We start from the raw sequence: 20,301 nt of genomic DNA, 5'->3' as shown, positions 1-20,301 counted from the left end.
GAACATCAGTGAAGGCACACAGAATATAAGTGGCAGTCTGCATTACAATTCTGGGGTCAATCCACTCCAGCAAACCAGGTGGGCAGTGCTGAAGGACATGCTACCCCTTTAAGGTGCATTCCAGTGGTATTCTGGGAAACTATCATAACTGTCTCCTACTTATAGAAAAGGAGCTGAGTTGAACGAAAGTGATGAATTAAAAAAAAACACACAACCACAACCTAAAAACACACTGCTTTACATTAAGGTAAGAAAAGGCATCTTAAAAATATATTTGAATGCTGTTTATTCCTTTTACCTTTCCTGCACCAGACAAAAGCATCTTCTTGTGCATTTGCTAACGATGCTATGCAAACATCGTAAGAATTAAACCATTAAAAAACACACACACATACACACACACTACTAATTTTCAGTTAAATAAATGAAATTAACTGAGCCGTTTCAAGATCCATGCTTTCTGCTTCCTTCGGCTAAACAGGAAGTTCTTGGGAAAATTCAAGAACTCCCGAAAGATTACAGAAAGCATTCAAAAACAGAGGGGATAAAAGTTTGCAAAGAAACCACTGACAAGACTAGAACACAAGAAGAGACAGGAAATGGGGGGGGGGCTTAAAAAGACCGAGACAAAAAGGTCTGGAATGATCCAAGGTGATTTTATAAATTTTATCGGCTTAACTTCATTCTAAGTATACAGGATTTAAAAAAAAGACAGCAGTTTGACATCCCCTGCCTGTCTGCTCACAGCCATTATGAAGTTTAAAAATGTTCAATCACCATGTCCCCCACTCCCCCCCCCCCTCAAAAATGAACACAAATGAGATGGAGAATGTCAGGAACTGAGATCAGATTTTGAAGTGTTACCATAGAGGGGCATGCATACCAGGGAACAGATGTAAGACTATTTTGATGCAAGATTTTGATGGACATCCAAGAGGAAGGATGGAAATGCCGACCTTCAACGTTACGTTTTGTGGCATTTGAGTCATTAAGGAAAAGTCCCACGGTGTTAAAAAATCAGTGATTTTGGAAGTACCTGGAGCGGCCAGCAACTATGTTAAAAGAAACACCCCCTCCCCCCCGTTAATGGTTCAACCTGGACAAAATCCAAACAAAACCACATACGTTACCTTGAGCAGGCAAATGTCGGTCAAGGAGAATCGTAATAACGGCAGAATTACTTTTTAAAAAAATCATCCATCAGAAGAGCCAGGATGACTTAAGAGTTCCCCCGCCCACCCCCTTTCCTCAAATAATGCCAGTTGTTTGTTTGTTGGTTTTTGTTTTAGTGTGAAGCTGGATGTCCAAATTAAGTTTGGGGCTCACCCCTCCCCTCCCTTTGCCTCCGCAGCTCATTTGGTTTTTTCCTCAGAGTGCATTTGCTGCTGGAGTCGCTTGGCGTAACTCTGAGCCATGGAGTTAATGATCGACAGGATGAAATAGCACACCATCACAATGACCAGTTTCTCAAACGTCCACGAGAGCCAGTTTTCACCCTGCGGATGCACAAAACCCGACGGACAAGAGACAAAAAGAGAAAGAGAGGGAGAAACACGGGTTAGTAAAAATGAAGTCGGAAATTCACTTTGAATCTAGGAAAGAAGTATTGTCGAAGGCTTTCACGGTCAGAGTTCATTGGTTCTTGTAGGTTATCCGGGCTGTGTGACCGTGGTCTTGGTATTTTCTTTCCTGACGTTTCGCCAGCAGCTGTGGCAGGCATCTTCAGAGGAGTAACACTGAAGAGACACTGTCCTTCAGTGTGACTCCTCTGAAGATGCCTGCCACAGCTGCTGGCGAAACGTCAGGAAAGAAAATACCAAGACCACGGTCACACAGCCCGGATAACCTACAAGAACCTAGGAAAGAAGCATTAAACATGGTGATTCTCTCCTTCTAGTGCCAGGGAACCTTTCCTGCTCGGATTTTCTGTTGCCCTTCAGGGTTGCAAAAAAGGTCTGGGAAATCGTTGAGGCCCGCCCAGGGCTTCTCCTTGCCGCACACGAAAACTGAGAGCACCTCTGTGCACACCGCTGGAGCGGCATTCGGCAGGGGAAGATCTCTGGCAGCAAGCTGTGTTGGAGGGAGGCTAGCCGGAGCAGTTATTGATGCTGGTGGCGGGGGGGGGTCCCTTTGGTGCAATTGGTCAGGCTGGACAAACCGGCTGGTGTGAAATTGATCCACTTTCCCTCTCCCCGAAACCCTGAGGGAATGCAACTTGGCAAGAGAGGCTTCAAACTGTTAACAAGTGCGCCAAGGGTTAAGAGTGAGTTGGTATTCCGCTTTCCTCTTGCTCTCTGGCAGGGATCCAAGGAGTTCAAGCTCAGGACAGGGTAGGGGGAGAGCTACCCAACCACCACCCGGAACACAATGCAATCATTGGCTGGCGACCGGGCTTCACCGAAGGCCGATCCCCTTTGGGATTTTTTGGGGTTAAGTTTGTTCGCTGCATGTTCCGGTTAGTGCGCCTTGTGCAACCAGCAACTGACGCAGCAGAAAAGCAGCTACTAACAGCTTTTGCTGTGAAGGGTTCGGGGGAAAGAGCCGCTTGCGTGCCAAGCGTTTCCCTCTGGTCAAAAGACGGCAGCAGTGAGCGGCAAATTCATTCACACTTTCACCCAGTTCCCTCTGCAATCAGATTTCCTTTCGTTGCCTGTTTCTCCCCGGGCCACCCATCTACCTCTATAGGATGAATTAAGGCGAGACAGGTTCTTGGGGGGGACGGGGGACGATATACAACTTGGGGCCAGCAGACCAGCCCAAAATGTATTTGTGTGAAATATTAACATGCTCAGTTTATGGGTAACAAAACCTTTTAAGGCTTGAAAAAAAAATCAATCCAATTGAAGGGTTCTAGATTTTAATCTTAGCCAGTTATACCTCTACTATTTTCTTTTTAAAAATCCCTTTTTTCTTTCCTTAGCTGGTAGGAAATGATGCACATTGGAAGGCTTTAAGATACACTGGCAGCTTCAAGGAGTGCTTTGTATAGCAAGAAATTGCCCCCCCCACACATACATTAACTTAGGCATTGAAATGACAACATTTTAAATTCCAATTATTACTGAGATGCATCCTTTCCTTCCCTATTCTTAACTTTGATAGGCTTTGAAAGTGTGTTTCTCATTCTGCTAACAGGCAGTTCTCTGTTATCTGAATTGTTACCCCCATCCTAGAAAATGGGTTTGATGGGGGTGGGGGGAGACCTTGGGCAAGGAGAACAGGCAAAGATCTCTTCTTACCTGGGGCGCTCCATCCGCCTTGTGGCGCAGCTTCATCCGCTGGGCTTCCAAATATTCTTGGAAGGGCTTCTGAAGGGAAGGACCTACACCGGGGACGGCACTGGGGCCCGATTCCATCCCAAGGCGGGAGATTTGGGAAAGGCAAGAGGGAGGGAAGGAGGGAGGGAGGGAGGGGGAAAAAAAGGAACATGTGCAAAAAAGATTTTTTTAAAAACTTACCGCCTAAATTTAAAAGAAAAAAAATTGCTCCCTGTATTAGAGGCATGTGGAAGAACCAAAAGGGGCAGGGGGGGGGGAGAAGAGAGAGATTAAAAAAAGGAAGAAAGAAAACAGCACGTGTGCCTTTGGCTTTCCTGCTGGTGTGGAAGAACCAAAAATAGAGGGAGAAAAGAGCCAAAAATGCAGAAGAGTTCTCTGGCTGCCAAGCGCCTGCTAAGAGGATAAGAGGCAGCAGAGGGAGAGAAGCTTTATACACTGAGCCAGAGAGCGCACTTCCTGAAAGGCAAGACCCGGCTCAGCCAAGAAAGCGGTGCGCGCACCACCAGGGCAGTGCCGGGAGCTCAGCGCAGTGACTTCTGAGAAGTCCCAACCATTTATCACCAAGGGTTCCTGTAAGAACTGGTTTGAACCGATTAAGTAAGGAAATGACTGGGGCTTGTGTCATCCGCCCCAGTTTAAAAAAGAAACTGCCCGCCTCCCCCCCCCCACACCCCACCCCTGTGACTTGCCCCCATCGGCTCAGAGAGGGAGGTCCCTGACTCAAACCAGGTCCTTATTAGGGCAATTCCTGCGTCATTCGAGTCCGAAAGAGAAGGCAGTAGCCCATTCCGGAGACACCTCCCACCAGGAAAGGGGGAAAAAAAAAAGAAAGAGTCAAGCAACGTTTAAAAAAAAAGAAAAGAAAGCAAGCAATTAACAAAAGGGAGAAGGAAGAAAGGAGCTGAACCCTGCTTCTGAATCATTGCAGGCTTTATGGCCGATGACTGTGCAAAGAAACTACAGTCCATAAACACACCTTGCCCTGGGAGGCAGACGGAGCACTGATAAAGCTTTCCCGATGCAGCCCTCTGGCTTCCCGATGAGAAGGGGGGGAGAGAGAGAAGTAACAGCCCTTTTCCAGTGCAAAGGAGCTCTCTGACCCTTGGAAAGGGGGCAAGGGAAGCCCAGCCATTGGCAACACCTTTAACAGGGTGTTGGGGTGGGTGGGTAAGGGGTCTACACGACTGAACAGCCCGCTCTGCAGACCAAAATCTGGGCACCCTTTTGCATGCCCTCTAAGCACAGAGCCCAGAAGAAGGGTAACCACATCGAAGTATTGTCACTTAAGACATGTTTTAAGAAATAAATCCCAGGACAGAAAAGGAAAGGTGTGTGTTGCCCTGAAACCAGAACGTGGTATACTGTGATAAGTACCATATGGCTAGAATAACACATAGATCCTTCGTGGCAAAGAAATTTCTATTCGCCTGAAATCAAAAGGGGCTTGGGAATATCATGTAAGATTACATCGCCCAGCCCCCAGTCCGGGGAGAGAACTGGTTTCAAACCAACACTCAGCCCTGCAGCTCACCTTGATCGGCTCACTAGCTCTCAGTGTCGCCTACCTCACAGGATTGTTGTGATGGTAAAATTGGGGGAGGGGGAGAGACAGCCCAGGCCTGAGCTCCTTGGAAAGCAGCAAGCTAAAAAACGTAATCAATGGACGCAAAGAATAATTTTGAGCTTAAGGTTCTTCAAATTAAAAAAAAAAAAAGGCAAAAAGAAAACCAGTGTGCAAATTAAGGGAATGCCTGCACATTTCTTTTTCTTCAAGATAAAAGGGTTACCTAGAACTGAAAACTGCGGTATGCCACAGACTATTGTCCAAAACTGGATTCTGCCTCTTCTTTTTTGGAAGGCAGGGAGAAGTTTTCACACACATCACTAACATATTTTATTCACTGTTCTTGTAATAGATACTATTTTAAAAAACTGAAAGCAGCATCTCTCTTAAAGTACATTGTGAGGACTGAGAGTAATGTTTATCAGTTCAACTTTTAGTTTTACCTGTCCCACCCCAGTACAACAAGAATGGGATCTTATGAATTCCTATATTGTTTCCTGCATCATTTATCCTTAAAAGTAACACATACACTTATGGTAGCTTGGCACAGGATAGATAGGCCAAGGGATATAAAAACAAATTACCCTTTTTTTATACAAACTATGACTTACAGTGAAATATATTCTATCCATCCATCCATTCAGGATTTTAGCTGTTTCTCTACACTATTTACATAATCTACTTTTTAAAAAACTCTGCTAAAGATGGGTACCCAACTTTTAATATGGTCATCGTTAGCTCTCAAATTGCTTTTAAACCTGGCATTCCCTAAAGCAATTTTTTTAGGAAACTCGTTCTTCAAGAACTGATGAGGAACACAGTTCAGATCTGGAACCAGCTTCATAACTGTAAATTTTGAGGGTTAAAAAACAGATTTTGCAACCTAAGGTCCGCCTGCCTCCCTTCTGATAAAGAGATGTATCAGCCAAACCAAGACTGATCACCCCACAGAAATTCTCGGGAATGACTCGCCCAGCAAAACGAGTCACCGCTTTCAGAAAAATCGCACTCGGGTTCAGTTTTCAGATGACACAGAAGCCCCGACAAAGGAACGGCTACTGAAAGGTAACCTTTTGCTGTGAAAACCTCTAAGTTATAAATGCTTTAACAAGGAAAGTTGGATGATTGACCAGAATTGCCCAGTTCTTTTAATTATAGAGGCTAGCTCCATTAAATGCTGAAATAAGGTTACAGAGTTCAGGACCGGGGAGATTTCTCTGAGCCATTCAAAACGTTGTTTTATCCTCTCTCTTTTACATCCTTTCTTTCCAGTAACAGAAAATGGTGCCGAAGGACAGCCTTGTAAAATCTACTGCACAATATCATTTTTAATAAGTTAATTTTGCCATCTTCGGGGGGCTGTTTATGAAATTACACAACCTTACAGCTTGTTCAGGAAATTGAGATCGGAGGGTTTTTTTAATAGTGGAGGGAAAAACTTTGTTCAATGACGATTAATAAAAGCAAAAGAACAAGCTATAGCTACTGTTCACACAATGTGGTTCTTTTCAATTAACTCTTTATCTGAAGTTAGTTTGGATTATTGATTAATGGTCTCAATTTGGATACTTCTATACTTATTCCCTGTTTCCCAGCAGTAATTTTCCAGAATGCCACAGAAACAGCTGCTTGGGTATTCACTTTTACAAAAATACAAAACCTTACTGCTAGACCAGAGTAAATGTTCAGGATTTTTAAAGGAATTTTTGAAAGCTCCATTGACACGACAGTTGGGTTCTTTTCCAAGACATAGTTCATGGAACTATCACCTCGGATAAAACTATAACCAAGTTGCCTCGACGTGGCAGCCATTACAGCTGTGATCTCAAGGAATCCGCTTTTGCTGGGCGCAGTTGTGACCAAAGCAGCACGCATGGTTTGCATCACTACCCTGCGCCTTCCAGGGCTGGCGAAGCGTTGCTTGGGTTGCCCGGCAGTACAGCTTTCTAGACATAAAGACACAGAGCCGACGGCAAAACTATCTGAAAAACGTGAGCAGACGAAGGATCGGTTGGTTCCCTGCTTTCCACTGGGAGCTATCAGCCACCCACGTCAAAAACCTCTCAGTTCCGGACCGACTATTTTCTCACATCTTCAATGAAAAAGAATTTATTTCCATTCATACCAGTTATTAAAAATTAGAGGGCCTTCATTAGGAGCTGCAGCAAACTACACTAAAAAAAGAACACCCTGAGATCAGTGCTAGAACCGGAAATATTCAAAATCCTGCTGATAAATATTTTTCTTCAACTGGTTAAAATATTTTCATCAGTCTTAGAATTTTTGTTTTGTTCACGGTGATTAGTCAGGAGTTCAAAACTTCCCCTTGTTTTAGGAGAAATTTAACTATAACTTGTGGAATATATTTTTATAGCTATTTAATTTTTGCAAAAGTGTTAATCTACAAAGCATCCTCCTCACTAATAAGTAAAGCATTTTTTGTATTAAGAATGACCCAACTACACTGGAGGAAAAAAAATTATATTCTAGAAATAGTATAATCAATTTTACTGTCTTCATGTTATTGTCCTGAGAATTCCAAGTTGCAATTCAGACAGCTACACGGTCTTAAGCCCAAGTGATTACAATGGACGGCATTTAAGTAGGTGCTTACTTCTCTTATTGAAATTGATAGGATTTAATGAAAACTAATTACCTTTCAATTAATCATGCCTCCAGCACATGAACTGGGGCTTAATAATTTCATTTCACTCCCCAAACCAAATGTATTCCCACAATCTGGCAGTGTTCAATACACTCAGATTACTGAAATCCACTTGCCTCTATTACTACTGAAATACTTGCCTCTATTTTAGAGCTGCCTAAGAATTTAAGAGATGGATTGACTCTATAAAGGATGCCACGGCCCTCAATTTGCAAGATCTGAGCAAGGCTGTTAACGATAGGACGTTTTGGAGGACATTGATTCATAGGGTCGCCATGAGTCGGAAGCGACTTGACGGCACTTAACACACACACACACAAGAACTTAATAAAGACTAATGGCTTTACAAATTAAAAAAAACTTTTTGGAACCATTCTGCTTTTATCAATAAAAGAAATTAAATCAGTGCATGTTACGCTTGAATTTTTTTAATGCTTTCTCACTGTATACTTAAGGATTACAACAGAACACCAATAAAGAATTGAGCAGAGAATCCTACATGCTGCAAATTTTGTCCAAGTTACACTTTAAAATTGTAAAATGGTAAAGAACACCCATTACGAATACATGTTTTTCAGAATTTTTCCCTCTCAGCATAGCTGACAACAGCCTAAGCAGATCATATTCAGAAAAATCGCTTTGGCGTACTGCAGTTTTGGGGCACGTATCTTTAAAAATCTTTGCCATTTTCTTCTTTCACAAAGTTCTGTGTTCATAACATATGCATATCACATATTTAAGTTTTCATTCTTTGCACATAGTTAAAACAAGCTTGATAAACTGCTGAGCAGCACCTGCGGTTTTTTAAAAAATTATAATCTAAAAACCTCCCCCAAAAGGATTGGTCACCATCATGTTATGGATCTCAGCACTAGACACCACTTTTTTTTCTTTTCTCACCCTTCCTCAAAACGAGTTAGGGCAATGTACAGTTCACCCTAACTGCTCTACAGGGAGAATAAGTAGCCCCAAATCATTCAGGGCGCTTCACAGCTGAGTGAGGATTTGAACCCAGGCCCTGCCCTGTCTGACTCCAACCAAGCCACCACAATGGCTCCAGGTTTCACACAAATTCTTAGTTCCTAAATTCTTTTCTCTTGCTTCCATGAACATTAAAGTACCATCTCCACGGGCTGGGATTCCTCCCTTCCTTCTCCCCATGGAAATGTGTATGATTCTCTTACGTGTTCTAATTCCTTGCCATGCCTGGTGAGAAGTTGCGTATTTTGACCCAGCCCCAGAGACATCTTTTCTGACTACTCCCCCCTCTAAACGCCAAGTGCATCAGCGGACAAGAGAGACTGCTGAAGGTTTCCCAAACAGGCATTTGGAAATGGTCACTGTCAGTTGGCGAGAGTTTGGGACACCGTCCTACATTTTAACCGCCAAGTGGGTCAGTGTCCTCGATTGCCCCTACTCATCCTGAGCAACACACAGCAAACAGTTCCAAATGGTTAACTCGACAGCAGAGGCTTCAATTCTGCACGCAGCCGACCCTTTTTGTTCTTTGTTTAAAAGCCAGACAAGCCCCGTGCTACCCAAAATTTGCTGGACTTTTAGAATGGATCCTGTTACTTAGTAATTCCTGCCACTTTTGCTAGCTTTAAGATATACTTTGTTTAGGGATTGTATTCCCCGGGGCCAAAACTGTAACACAACATGAGCAGTCAAGCTTCCATGCGTCTGAGGGCTTCAACTTTTAAAAAGAAGCGTGTTTCTAGCCCTCATGAACGAGGAAAGCAGGAGGTGGTGGTGCCCATGTTCATGAAAGGCTCACAGCAAATGGTTGGAAGGAGGAGCTGGTTAGTCTGTGCTTCTCCTAGCCAGCGGGTCTTCTCCACAGCACCCTGCTTTATGAGCCCTGCTCCTAAATCTTCAATAAATTCCACACGTTCCATTCCTCTGGCCCTAAAGGACAGAGTGCCTACATTAGATTGTTTTATTACACAAAACCACCCCTTTGTAAAATTAGTTCTGCTCGCAGACCCAATGTGGCATTTTGGGTCACAGTTTTCACTAATCCTGTGCATGCAGGTCCTCCCGGTACACGCTTCATGAAACACCTGAATGCACCGAAGGATTTACCTCCCAATATGAAGCAAAGCTCCAGGTGTGTTGTTCTCTGAAAGGCTGAAAAACCTGAGGGGCAAACCAGGTGCCACAGCAGAAAAGCCCATTTGTTTAAAGGCAGGACTGCCCCCATCGCAAGTCCAATTTGCAGAGCGTGTCGCCAAGGGGATGGAAATCTTCTCCCATTCTGTGGCGCTGGCATCCTTCTGGTCAGGAGACCCCATCTGAGTTCCGCTACAGTGAGCATGACTGGGAGTAAAGGGCTCAGGGGAGGAGACTTGCACAAGCTGAGCGATGTGCGCAAGGAGGATTCAGATCCCCTCACCCACACTCCCCCCGAAAGCTCTGAAAACCAACTTCTGAACCCCTTTTTATGTGTGACTGAGGCATAACTCAGATTTCAACAAGGGCATCTTCCAACATTACATCTTGCTCGGGCCCAAATTGCTCTCTCACATCCTGATGTTTTGGCAAAGTGATTATCAGGTCCTGTGAATGTGTGTGGCCGGCGAAACGTCTTCCCAAATGCAAGAAAGTGATATCTGGACGCTGATCATGGGAGTGGAAAGTGATGACTATTTCTGACCTAAAGGAGCTTGCTGATCCCAGAGGAACATAAGAACACAAGAAAGGCCACCCTGGATCAGACCAAGGCCCATCAAGTCCAGCAGTCTGTTCGCACAGTGGCCAACCAGGTGCGTCCAGGAAGCCCACAAACAAGACAACTGCAGCGGCATTGTCCTGCCTATGTTCACAGCACCTAATATAATAGGTGTGCTCCTCTGATACTGGAGAGAATAGATATGCATCATGACTAGTATCCATTTTAACTGGTAGCCATGGATAGCCCTTTCCTCCATGAACATGTCCACTCCCCTCTTAAAGCCTTCCAAGCTGGCAGACATCACCACATCCTGGGGCAGTGAGTTCCACAATTTAACAGAGGAAAGCACTGGCCCATCGATCCCAGAATGGTTGAGGCTGTCTGGCAGCAGCTCTATGGAGACTCAACAGCTGGGAATCCTTTCCACCCCTACGAGCAGCAATCCTTCAGGCAGAGGTGCCAAGAGCTGGTGAGAAGTTGCTGGAGAACCGGGTTTGATTCCCCACTCCTCCACATGAGCGGCAGAGGCTAATCTGGTGAACTGGATTAGTTTCCCTACTCTTCCACATGAAGCCAGCTGGGTGACCTTGGGCTAGTCACAGCTCTCTCAGCCCCACCTACCTCACAGGGTGTCTGTTGTGGGGAGGAGAAAGGAAGGTGATTGTAAGCCGGTTTGATTCTTCCTTAAGTGGTAGAGGAAGTCGGCATATAAAAATCAACCTTTCTTCATCTTCTTAGCTTCTAAGATCTGACGAGATCAGGCTAGCCTGGGTCATCCGTCATGGTTCAACATACCTACAAGCCCTAAATCTTGCATGATGTACTTGCAATTACTGCTAAATTATTTCCCTCCATGCCTCCCCTCCTTTTCCAGGCACCATTTCAGCAACCTGCTTTTAAGTACGGAGTAGCCAGAGGAAGAAGGAAAGAGCCAGACACGCAGTTGCTGTTTTTAGTGGCAGCCCCACAAGTCTGCCATGACATCTGCTTCCAACCTGCCTTACAGGAGACCAAATCCTAACAATAACGTTTTGCTTAAAAGTTTCCAGAGTCTCTACAGATGGGGCCAAAGTTATTTCGGTGATTGGATGGTGATGCTTTAATAACTCCACACCAGACTCTATAAAAAAAAGTCAGAATAAAAACAGCTGGCTGAGGCCGTATCTTTGAAAATCTTCCCTCTTTGTGGATTCTTCAGCTCCAAACCTGACACTTATTATTTTTTGGCCTAACTAACGTCATCCTGTTATTGTGAGGATAACAGGGCAAGGCCCAATGGCTGTATTGGCCGGGCGTTATTGCCATATCCCAAAAGATCAACAATTTTGTTTCTGAAGGAACATCTGCTCTGGAAGACTTATACCACTACCTATTTGAATATGTGGAACCCAGGGCTAAATTTCTTGCCAGTTAGTTTCCGGCCTAAACACTTGTCCTAGTGCTGAGAAATTAGTATTTTTGTTAAAAGATTCTGAAGGGTTTATTTCGTACAGGACCTCCCTTTATGCTCTGGCAGCAAAGAAAATAAGGTCCAATATGGTTGGTAAGAGAGATGATCCTTCAAGCTGATTTTAATGGTTGCTAGGACTTACCGGCCAATTGGGACTCCGCTGCAATTTTTAGTCTTTATTGCTCTGTATGCATCAATTTAGCACAGTTTAATTATGTATATTTATTAGTAATCTAGTATTTAATCAACCTAGTATTTTTTCCTTTTATTATATATTTGTGGCATTGTTGATATGTTTGTAATGGCCTAAGATAATATGCAAATAAACTATCCATTCATTCATACTGGGGTGAAGAAACGAAGGGGGCCTCGTCCTGAAGCTACGTGACAACTCTGAGGCTTGGGAGGTTGTGGGGGGTGGGCTAGTGGCCAGCCAGTGATCCCTGTGGCTTAATAGAGACCCAAACCCAAGTCCCCTCCACGCTTGAGCATACCATGAAGACAGTATTCTTTGCCATGACAAAACCCTTTCTAACTTTCAATCTGACGAGGAAGGCTAGAGATGCTTTTCTATCTTCTTGGTCCACATACTGCACGTGTGGGTGGGTGGGGGGTACATACAAATGTCTGAGCACATTTAGCCATTTATTTCAAGAAGAAAAATTACCCTAGCCCTCAGCCTTTTGAGGATAAAGTGTGTGTGCTCCACTCTGCCTCTCGAAAGCTCATACCCCACATAAACACATTAAGCTGCTTTATACTGAATCAGACCCTTGGTCCATCAAAGTCAGTATTGTCTACTCAGACAGTGGCTCTGCAGGGTCTCAGGCAGGGGTCTTTCACATCACCTACTTGCCTAGTCCCTTAAACTGGAGATGCTGGGGATTGAACCTGGGACCTTCTGCATGCCAAGCAGATGCTCTACCGCTGAGCCACGGCCCCTCCCCAAAAACCTCGTTGGTCTCTAAGGTGCTACTGAACACGAATCTAATTCTTCTACTGCGGACCAACACAGCTACCCCCTGAACATACAGAGCTAGGAAGGTTCCAGTTCTAAGCATAGTGTTACAAGCAGGCTAGAGAGTCCATACAAAGGCACCCTGCTAAAGACTACAAGGTTCCTTGTAGGAAAAGGACCCCCCCCCCCCCGCACACACACGTTAAGCTGGGCAGGTTAAAAGCGAGACATCGGTACATTTTTCTTCACCATCAAAAGCAGCTCTCCTTCCACCTGCATTCTCTGAACCATGAAACAATGTCTTACCCCCTCCCACCACCTCCAGACGGTGATGTAAACAGCTTTAACGGCCAGTATTTTCTTTAATGAGCTGTCATTTCCTGTAGTGATAAAAAGGATTCTCGCAGCATTTAAAGCTGTCCGTTTCCCATACCCCGACAGACACAATCGTAGGGTGATTCAGAACGAACCCAGAGTCTCGGGAAACGTCACTCACTCATAACAGACGTGGAACTACTCAGAGATCGGAGATCTGGAACTACTCCAAAGGTGATCAAGGATGCTACCCTGGGGGTCTTCCTTTCAGAAAGCAGGGGGCAGTAACCCTGTCTCAAAGTGACCTTCCATTTTGGCATTTTAAAATACAAAAAAACCCAAAAACCAGCACATATTGATCGGGAGCACATGGTTGCTTTAGCAGACACAAATTTAGGAAATGGATTGTGGGTGGCTTTAACTAAGTCCTATAACATCTTATAGTGCTGTCTGAGGGAGAATTGCGGCTAAACCAACTCTGCCCACAGCTTATTGAGGAATTTTAACACTGTCTTAAAGTCAGTTGTAACCCCCCCCACACACACACACACACACCACCAGCTATTTCAACGCCCAGGAACATGCATTCAGTATTTTTCACCACACTTACATATGCATTTATTGAAGAGCATTTTATCCCACTCTTCCTTCCAGAAGCTTGGGGCATCGTTCCTGTTTTATCCTCACAACGACCCTGTGCGGTAGATTAGGCTGACACAGGGTGACTGGCCCAAAGTTATTTAGCGAGCCTCTGTGGCAGAGATCAGACCCTCGGCCTCCCAGATTCCAGTCTGATAGTTTAAACCAGAGGTTCCCAAACTGTGCTCCGCGAAACATCTCCTAGTGCTCCATGAAGAGATTAGAAAGAAAAATACCACTGTCATTCGGTTTCGCATAGAGGTGCTAGGTGAAAATTAGTGCTCCATGACGAATTTCTCTCCTGAAAAGTGCTCCCTGACTCAAAAAGTTTGGGAAACTCTGCTCTAAACACGTCTGCTGTGTTCCTTCCCTTCTCTGATTCATACATCCTTGATGGCCTGGTACAATTACTAGAATGCAGGGGCTTTCTGGAGAGAGTTTGAGCAATGCCGACTTCGACCCAGCCGTGATTCAGTCGAGCAGACAGTGGCTTCCTTTAGACATTACAAGCCTGTTACGGGAACAAATCTTGCTAGCCCTTGCGCTTCCCTGCTGTCTGTACAGCTCAGATACTCTGAAGACTTCAGAAGGGTAGCCGTGCTGTTCTGCAGTAGGAGAGCTAGATTCCAGTCCAGTAGCACCTTAGAGACCAAGAGGATTTTCAGGGTATAAACTTTCAAGGATCAAAGCTCTCTTCGTCAGGAATTTAACCAAGGGAGCTTTGATTCTCAAAAGCTTATATCCCGAATATCTTCTTGGTCTCTAAGGTGCTACTGGACTCAGATCTAACTCTTCTGAAGACTTCCTGGTTCCTGAAAAACCAGAGTTTGTTGTGATGTCCAAATCGGAAGACACAATAAACTGTGATTTGCCTACCAACCAGGGTTCATGAATACAGTTTCATACTGGTTTGGAAGTGTGGCTTGTTGAGGACAAACCGTTTGATTCTGACCCCATGACAAACTGCGGTCTTAAGAAGTCTTCAATGCCCGAGCTAGGAAGGGGAAGGGACATAAGCCAGAGAAGTGCCAGGGCTCATTTTTGTAGTGGACTGAGCATGTATCAGTGCTAAGATCCTTTAAGGCTAGATCCTATGACTCTGTTCTGTTGATCAAAATACCTTTCTCCAGCAGAAGAGATGCATTCTACCGGGGAAGACTAGGCCATGAGCTTACTGAATTCACAGGATCTGACTCACAATCTTTTCAGGATGATCCTGGCACTATGCAGAGTATTTATATTATTAAATTTTTATCCGCTTTTCATATGCTTGTTTGTCCTTTCTAGGCAGCCTTAAATATACACACACACATTAGGTTGGGCTTTTCACACTGCCAGCAGCTGACAGGGTTGTGTACCCTCCCCATTTTCTTGGTTCCTCTAATGTAAGCTAGCCCGTGTTCAAAGATTTATGCCTTTTAAAAACACAGGCACCTTTCAAACATTCATTGGCTAATGCCGTCTTAAATCCTTCTGGTCCACTTCAACCTGCTATTATGGCTCTGTTGTGATTCATTTTAAAAGGTTTAGAGACCAACACTTCTAGAATTTCCTTCACATCTGTGCTTCCCTTTCAATTACAAAAAATAAAACTCTCCCTCTCTTTCTGCCAGAGTTGCCCCATTGTGTACAGGGCTGTATTATGAACATACAATTCCAATGGTCTTTGATATACTTGTGGAGTGGAGAGGAGGGGACAGGATAAATCCTTTAAGATTAAGAGAGATAGCAGCTGCATTACTGTAAGAGGTCTGGAACCATTTCTGCCTTGGGAGACTATACAGCCAGCGCTGAATTTTGTATCTTTTCGGTGTGAGTTTTTATTTTAAAATGCCAAATTGAGTTAACCTGCCCCTCGTTCAAGTCTTTCGACTGCTTTGTTCTAAAGAGAACAGTCAAACCCTGATGGATTAAATGTTAGCTTGGGTAGCCATAATGGGTTATTGAAGCTCTCTGAAGAAGAACTCTGTGTGCGCTGAAAGCTTGTCTCTGGTAGCTGAAACTCTGGCTGATTTGATAAAGATATCCATGTTGATTGTTTTAGGGTTTTTATCAAATGGGGGTTTATTTTGAAGCAACCTGAAAGTGGAATGGTTCTGAAGAAGAGAATTTGGACAAAGAAGGCAGTTATCGTCTGCACCGGTCTGGGAATGGCAAATGTAACAGAAGGCTACACACATCTTGCTATGTGCAAAGACAAAAAAAGGTCTGTTCGCACATGTGCGAACAGTAACCCATCCCTGATTGGCTTGTTGCTGAATGTGGGAATGTGCTCCACCAAAATATACTGAAATACTTCGCATTTCAGGATTTTCACATAATACATAATCCCTACTAGGAAAGCCAATATTATTATACTGCAAATGGGAGGGGGCAGAGACTCTCCTCAGGCCATTTGCTGAAGTCCTGGTGCACACTTGTACTAGGACCTCCTCAAAACCAGTACACTTCCAAATGCCATGCTGCCCATAATTAGACGAGGAATAGAGAATAAATCTGCTGCTATCATACTGCCCTTGTACAAATCTATGGTGAGACCACACTTGGAATACTATGTACAGTTCTGGTCACCACACCTAAAAAAGGATATTGCAGAGCTTGAGAAGGTGCAGAAAAGAGCCAGCAAAATGAACAGGGGGCTAGAACAACTGCCCTATGAGGAGTGCTTAAAACACTCAGCTTGCAAAGAAGGCGGTTAAGGGGAGACATGATAGAGGTCTATACAATTATGCATGGTTTGGAGAGAGTGGACAGGGAGAATCTTTTCTCCCTCTCTCATAATACTAGAACACGGGGTCATCTGCTGAAGCTGGAGGGTGACAGATTCAAAACTGATAAAAAGAAATATTTCTTCACACAACACATAGTTAAGTTGTGGAAGTCCCTGCCCCAGGATGTGGTGATGGCTGCCAGCTTGGAAGGCTTTATAAGAGGGGAGCAGACATATTCATGGAGGACAAGGCTATGCGTGGCTACTAGTAAAAAATGGATACTAGTCATGATGCATACCTATTCTCTCCAGGTTCAGATGAACATGCACATTATACTAGGTGCTTTGGAACACAGGCAGGATAATGCTGCTGCAGTTGTCTTGTTTGTGGGCTTCCTAGAGGCACCTGGTTGGCCACTGTGCGAATAGACTGCTGGACTTGATGGGCCTTGGTCTGATCCAGCATGGCCTTTCTTATGTTCTTACACAAATCTCACCCTACTTCTACCCATGGCGTTTCATAAATCCTGTGGACCTTTCACACATGCAGATCATTCAACATGAATGCATGTGTGTGTGTTGTCTAGATGCATATATATGTCTGCGTGTCTACGTGTGCAAGTTACTGTGAGTCCTGTGGCTTCATTGCAAGCTTGTGCACTCAAATTCACACAAAGAGGTTACAATGGAAGAAGGAACAGAGCACCACACAAATGATGGGGTTTGCCAAATGCCGCCACAACCATGCTTCCTTAGATCTTGGAGGGGCTGCAGAAACCGGCTGCCTTCCTTCATCGGACGGACCGACAACCAGTTCTGTGTGCAGCTGGAGCTGTCAGGCAATAAAACTTCTGGACCTGCTACCAGATGGCACACAGGTTTGCTAGAATCCATGACACCAACACCGAAAGGTGTCCAATATTTTCTTAACCTGTTTTAAGCTCCATTCATGGTGGAGAAGCGTTTAGGGTAAAAAAGCTTCCCCCCCTCTGCCTAACGTCACATAACACTTTATGAAAGTTCAGAATCAGCTCGAACTTGGCCGATGGAAATCTAAAATGGTTGTAAAGGGGATATTCTCTGTCTCTCCCTCTCCTTTGATAACTAACCTCTAGATATTCATTAAGCGCAGGATGACAGAGAGAGAGAGAGAAAAGGGGGAGGCTTAATTTGACAGGGGGTACTGCCTGCCAAACTTCAGTACTTGTTCAGTTTTGAAAAATGGCTGGGGATTCCTCAGCCCACAATGGGATAACGCTTCCAAGCCAAATACAATCCTCTTTAAAAGCCAACACTCTGATTTTATACACAGTCATGTCATTGGAAGTTAAAGGAAAGAGATCACACAAGAACACAAAAGTTTACTTGAAGCATATTAATTAAAATCTACTTGGATGTTAATTTTGGTCTCAGACTCAGAACAAAAATATGTCATTCATCATCATTTTCTGACATCCTCATTTGAGCTAATGGATGACGGCACCCAGAAAACAACGGAGAAGTTGCAACATGTATTTTCAGAGGCTGGTACTAAATAAAATCTTATAATCGGCAAAGAAAACACAGGGCGTATAAAGAATCCCTCAAACCAACAAAAAGTAACACATTTTTAAAATCCACCAAAGGGGATTTGTGCGTGCATTGCTTTGGCAAGTCTAAGACTGATACGATCTCTCTCTTTAGAAAGAAAGTGAAAATTGCTACACAGACCAGTGGTCTCATACACGACCGAGAATCTTACTAAAGCCCAGTTAGTCAAGTCAAGCGAGTTTATTTGTATATCTATAGGCCGTTACAAAGTATCCTAAAATATTTAACAAAATTCTAAGAAAACTGATTAAAAATTGGTTACAGGATAAAAAGTAAAACAGTAGTTATTACACAAGCACAAATCTATAACCATACAATAAAGGGGTGGGGAAATCAATTTAAACTAAAAGTGCTCTCACTTGCTATGCCTACACAGTTTCCTTCTTTGCAGCCTGGAGGGCTCTTATCTTCTTTTCCAGGGCAAAATTGAGACAGTCTATAAGTCACGTGTCTGAGAGTAGAAAAATCAATTTTTCAGTTTCAAGACAGAAGTTTGCGCCTTTCAAAATCCCATCCAGAAATTTCGCTCTGGGCTCCCCATACAACGGGAATAATAAGACATAATGAAATATGTCCTCCAGAGACGGGATTCCACAGATGCTTAGGCGTTGTTCCTTTGGCGTTCTGACTATACCGACCTAACAAAAAGGCCAAAGGCACGGCCTGAATTCATAAGGCAGTAAAGGCCACTCTGACAATCTGAACTGTGAGGTTAACTAGATATGATCCCAACAGACCAGTATGGCCAAGACTCCAATAGACCAGTGCGGGTACCTAAATTAATTCTGCACAGTACATGGGGTTTCCATGAACAAAAAATAATTTAAGGTTTGTTGCTGCTTGTTTGTACATATAACTCTGTGCTGTTAAGTCGCAACTGACTCATGGTGACCCCAGGGCCATAGGGTTCTCAAGGCAAAAGACAAACAGAAGTGGTTTGCCATTGCCTTCCTCTGCACAGCAACCCCAGCCTTCCTCAGTGGTCTCCCATCCAAGGACTAACCATGGCTGACCCCACTTAGCTTCCAAGCTCTGCCAAGACTGGGCTATTCAGGCTGCTTTGTACAGTCTAAAACAGGGGTGTCAAACTCAATTGTTATGAGGGCCGGATATGACATAAATGTCACTTGTTAAGGGCGGGCCTCGCCAACCCAGATCGAGAGTGCGGGGGGGGGGGGCTGCTTCAGTTGGCTTGCGGGCCGGATAAGTGCTCCCTCGGGGCCGGATCCAGCCCGTGGGCCTGACGTTTGACGCTCCTGATCCAAAAACTATGAAATCGCCCCTCCCTCCCTTGTCTATCTATTGAGTGCCCCTGAATTTTATTTCCCCATCAGCCCCCACCCCACTACTGCATCAGGTATTCCTTTCACTTGACCTTTAGTAGCAACTTTTCAGGAGTACAAAGGACTCCCCCCCCCAAAAAAAAAACCTTCCAGTGAAACTGCTATTGATAAGAAATAATCACCAGAGGCCTCCAGTAACAAGACACACTCTGCTAAGCACGTCTCCTTTACTTTGCAATTCACTCGACTGCATGTGTGTGTGTTTTTTAATTGTAACCCAATTACTATTCAGTCCAAATTTCTAGGAACAGGAGAAGTGAAAAAAATCAAAACTAATATAAATACACACACCCTATCTTGTTCCAGACTTTCTAAACACAGAGAACCTTTCCAATACCAGCTTGTTTGCCAGGGGACCTCAATTATTGCCGAGGCTTCTGGAGGGGGAGGATTCTACAGTGGGCACTCAGTTTGCAGAGGGTTCCGGTCAGACCTGTTGGCCTCATTCTTGCCCCATGCAAATGTCACACTCCACATGGCCCTGCGGCTGACCACTACAGGAGAAGATCAGCCGCAGGTGGACAATCAGTCACGTACAGAAACCCCAACATGCACTTAAGGCACCCCCTGTAAAACTATCGAAAAATAATGCTGCAGATTATATATGTACTGTAAACGGCAACCGCAACCTTTATGCTCACACATAGGAAAGGGCAACCACACAGGTCAGGCAGGACGGGGTGGAGCACGAAGAAAGGCGAAAGAATTTTGGCCTTTTTACGACAGGCGTATTTAAATTACGTATAGTGGGGTGAAAGCAGATACAGAACTTCTTTGTCTCCTCCCATGACACTCTGACCCAGATTCATGCAATGAAATTCATGGGCCGAAGATTCAGCGCCGACTGAGGAGAGCCCTTCTGCCCCAAACGTAGAACTCTCTTACAGAATTCACTACCACAAGCGTGAAGGCCAAAGGCTTGATAAGGGGATTTGGAATATTCACGAACAGCAAAAGGGGGGGGGAGAGGAGGAGGTTGAATGGAACCTCCATGTGCAGAAGCAGTCTACCTTTGAGCCCCGGTTTGCTGGAAAGAAGCAGAATGAGAGCTGTCACCATGCTGACTTGCTCAGGGGCTTCCCCGCCCCAAATTGTTTATATACATTGGATTTTTA

The 20,301-nt window shown here is 44.4% G+C and overlaps 1 protein-coding gene across 1 annotated transcript in view; it reads right to left on the bottom strand.

Annotated features, from left to right (window-relative positions):
• Positions 1-1,296: 1,296 nt before the first annotated feature.
• VMP1 (vacuole membrane protein 1) overlaps positions 1,297-20,301 on the bottom strand; it is a 117,049-nt gene continuing 98,044 nt past the window's right edge. The window contains exons 10-11 of the mRNA XM_056865141.1: positions 3,240-3,339; positions 1,297-1,496 (exon numbers count right to left, since the gene is read on the bottom strand). Of these exons, the coding sequence (XP_056721119.1) occupies positions 1,353-1,496; positions 3,240-3,339 (244 nt within the window). The 3' untranslated portion in view covers positions 1,297-1,352. The remainder of the gene's footprint in view (positions 1,497-3,239; positions 3,340-20,301) is intronic.

This window comes from Euleptes europaea, chromosome 19, assembly GCF_029931775.1.
Source record: "Euleptes europaea isolate rEulEur1 chromosome 19, rEulEur1.hap1, whole genome shotgun sequence".
Lineage (NCBI taxonomy): Eukaryota > Metazoa > Chordata > Lepidosauria > Squamata > Sphaerodactylidae > Euleptes > Euleptes europaea.
The sequence above is the reverse complement of the archived record's forward strand: the minus strand, read 5'-3'. Positions and strand labels throughout refer to the sequence as shown.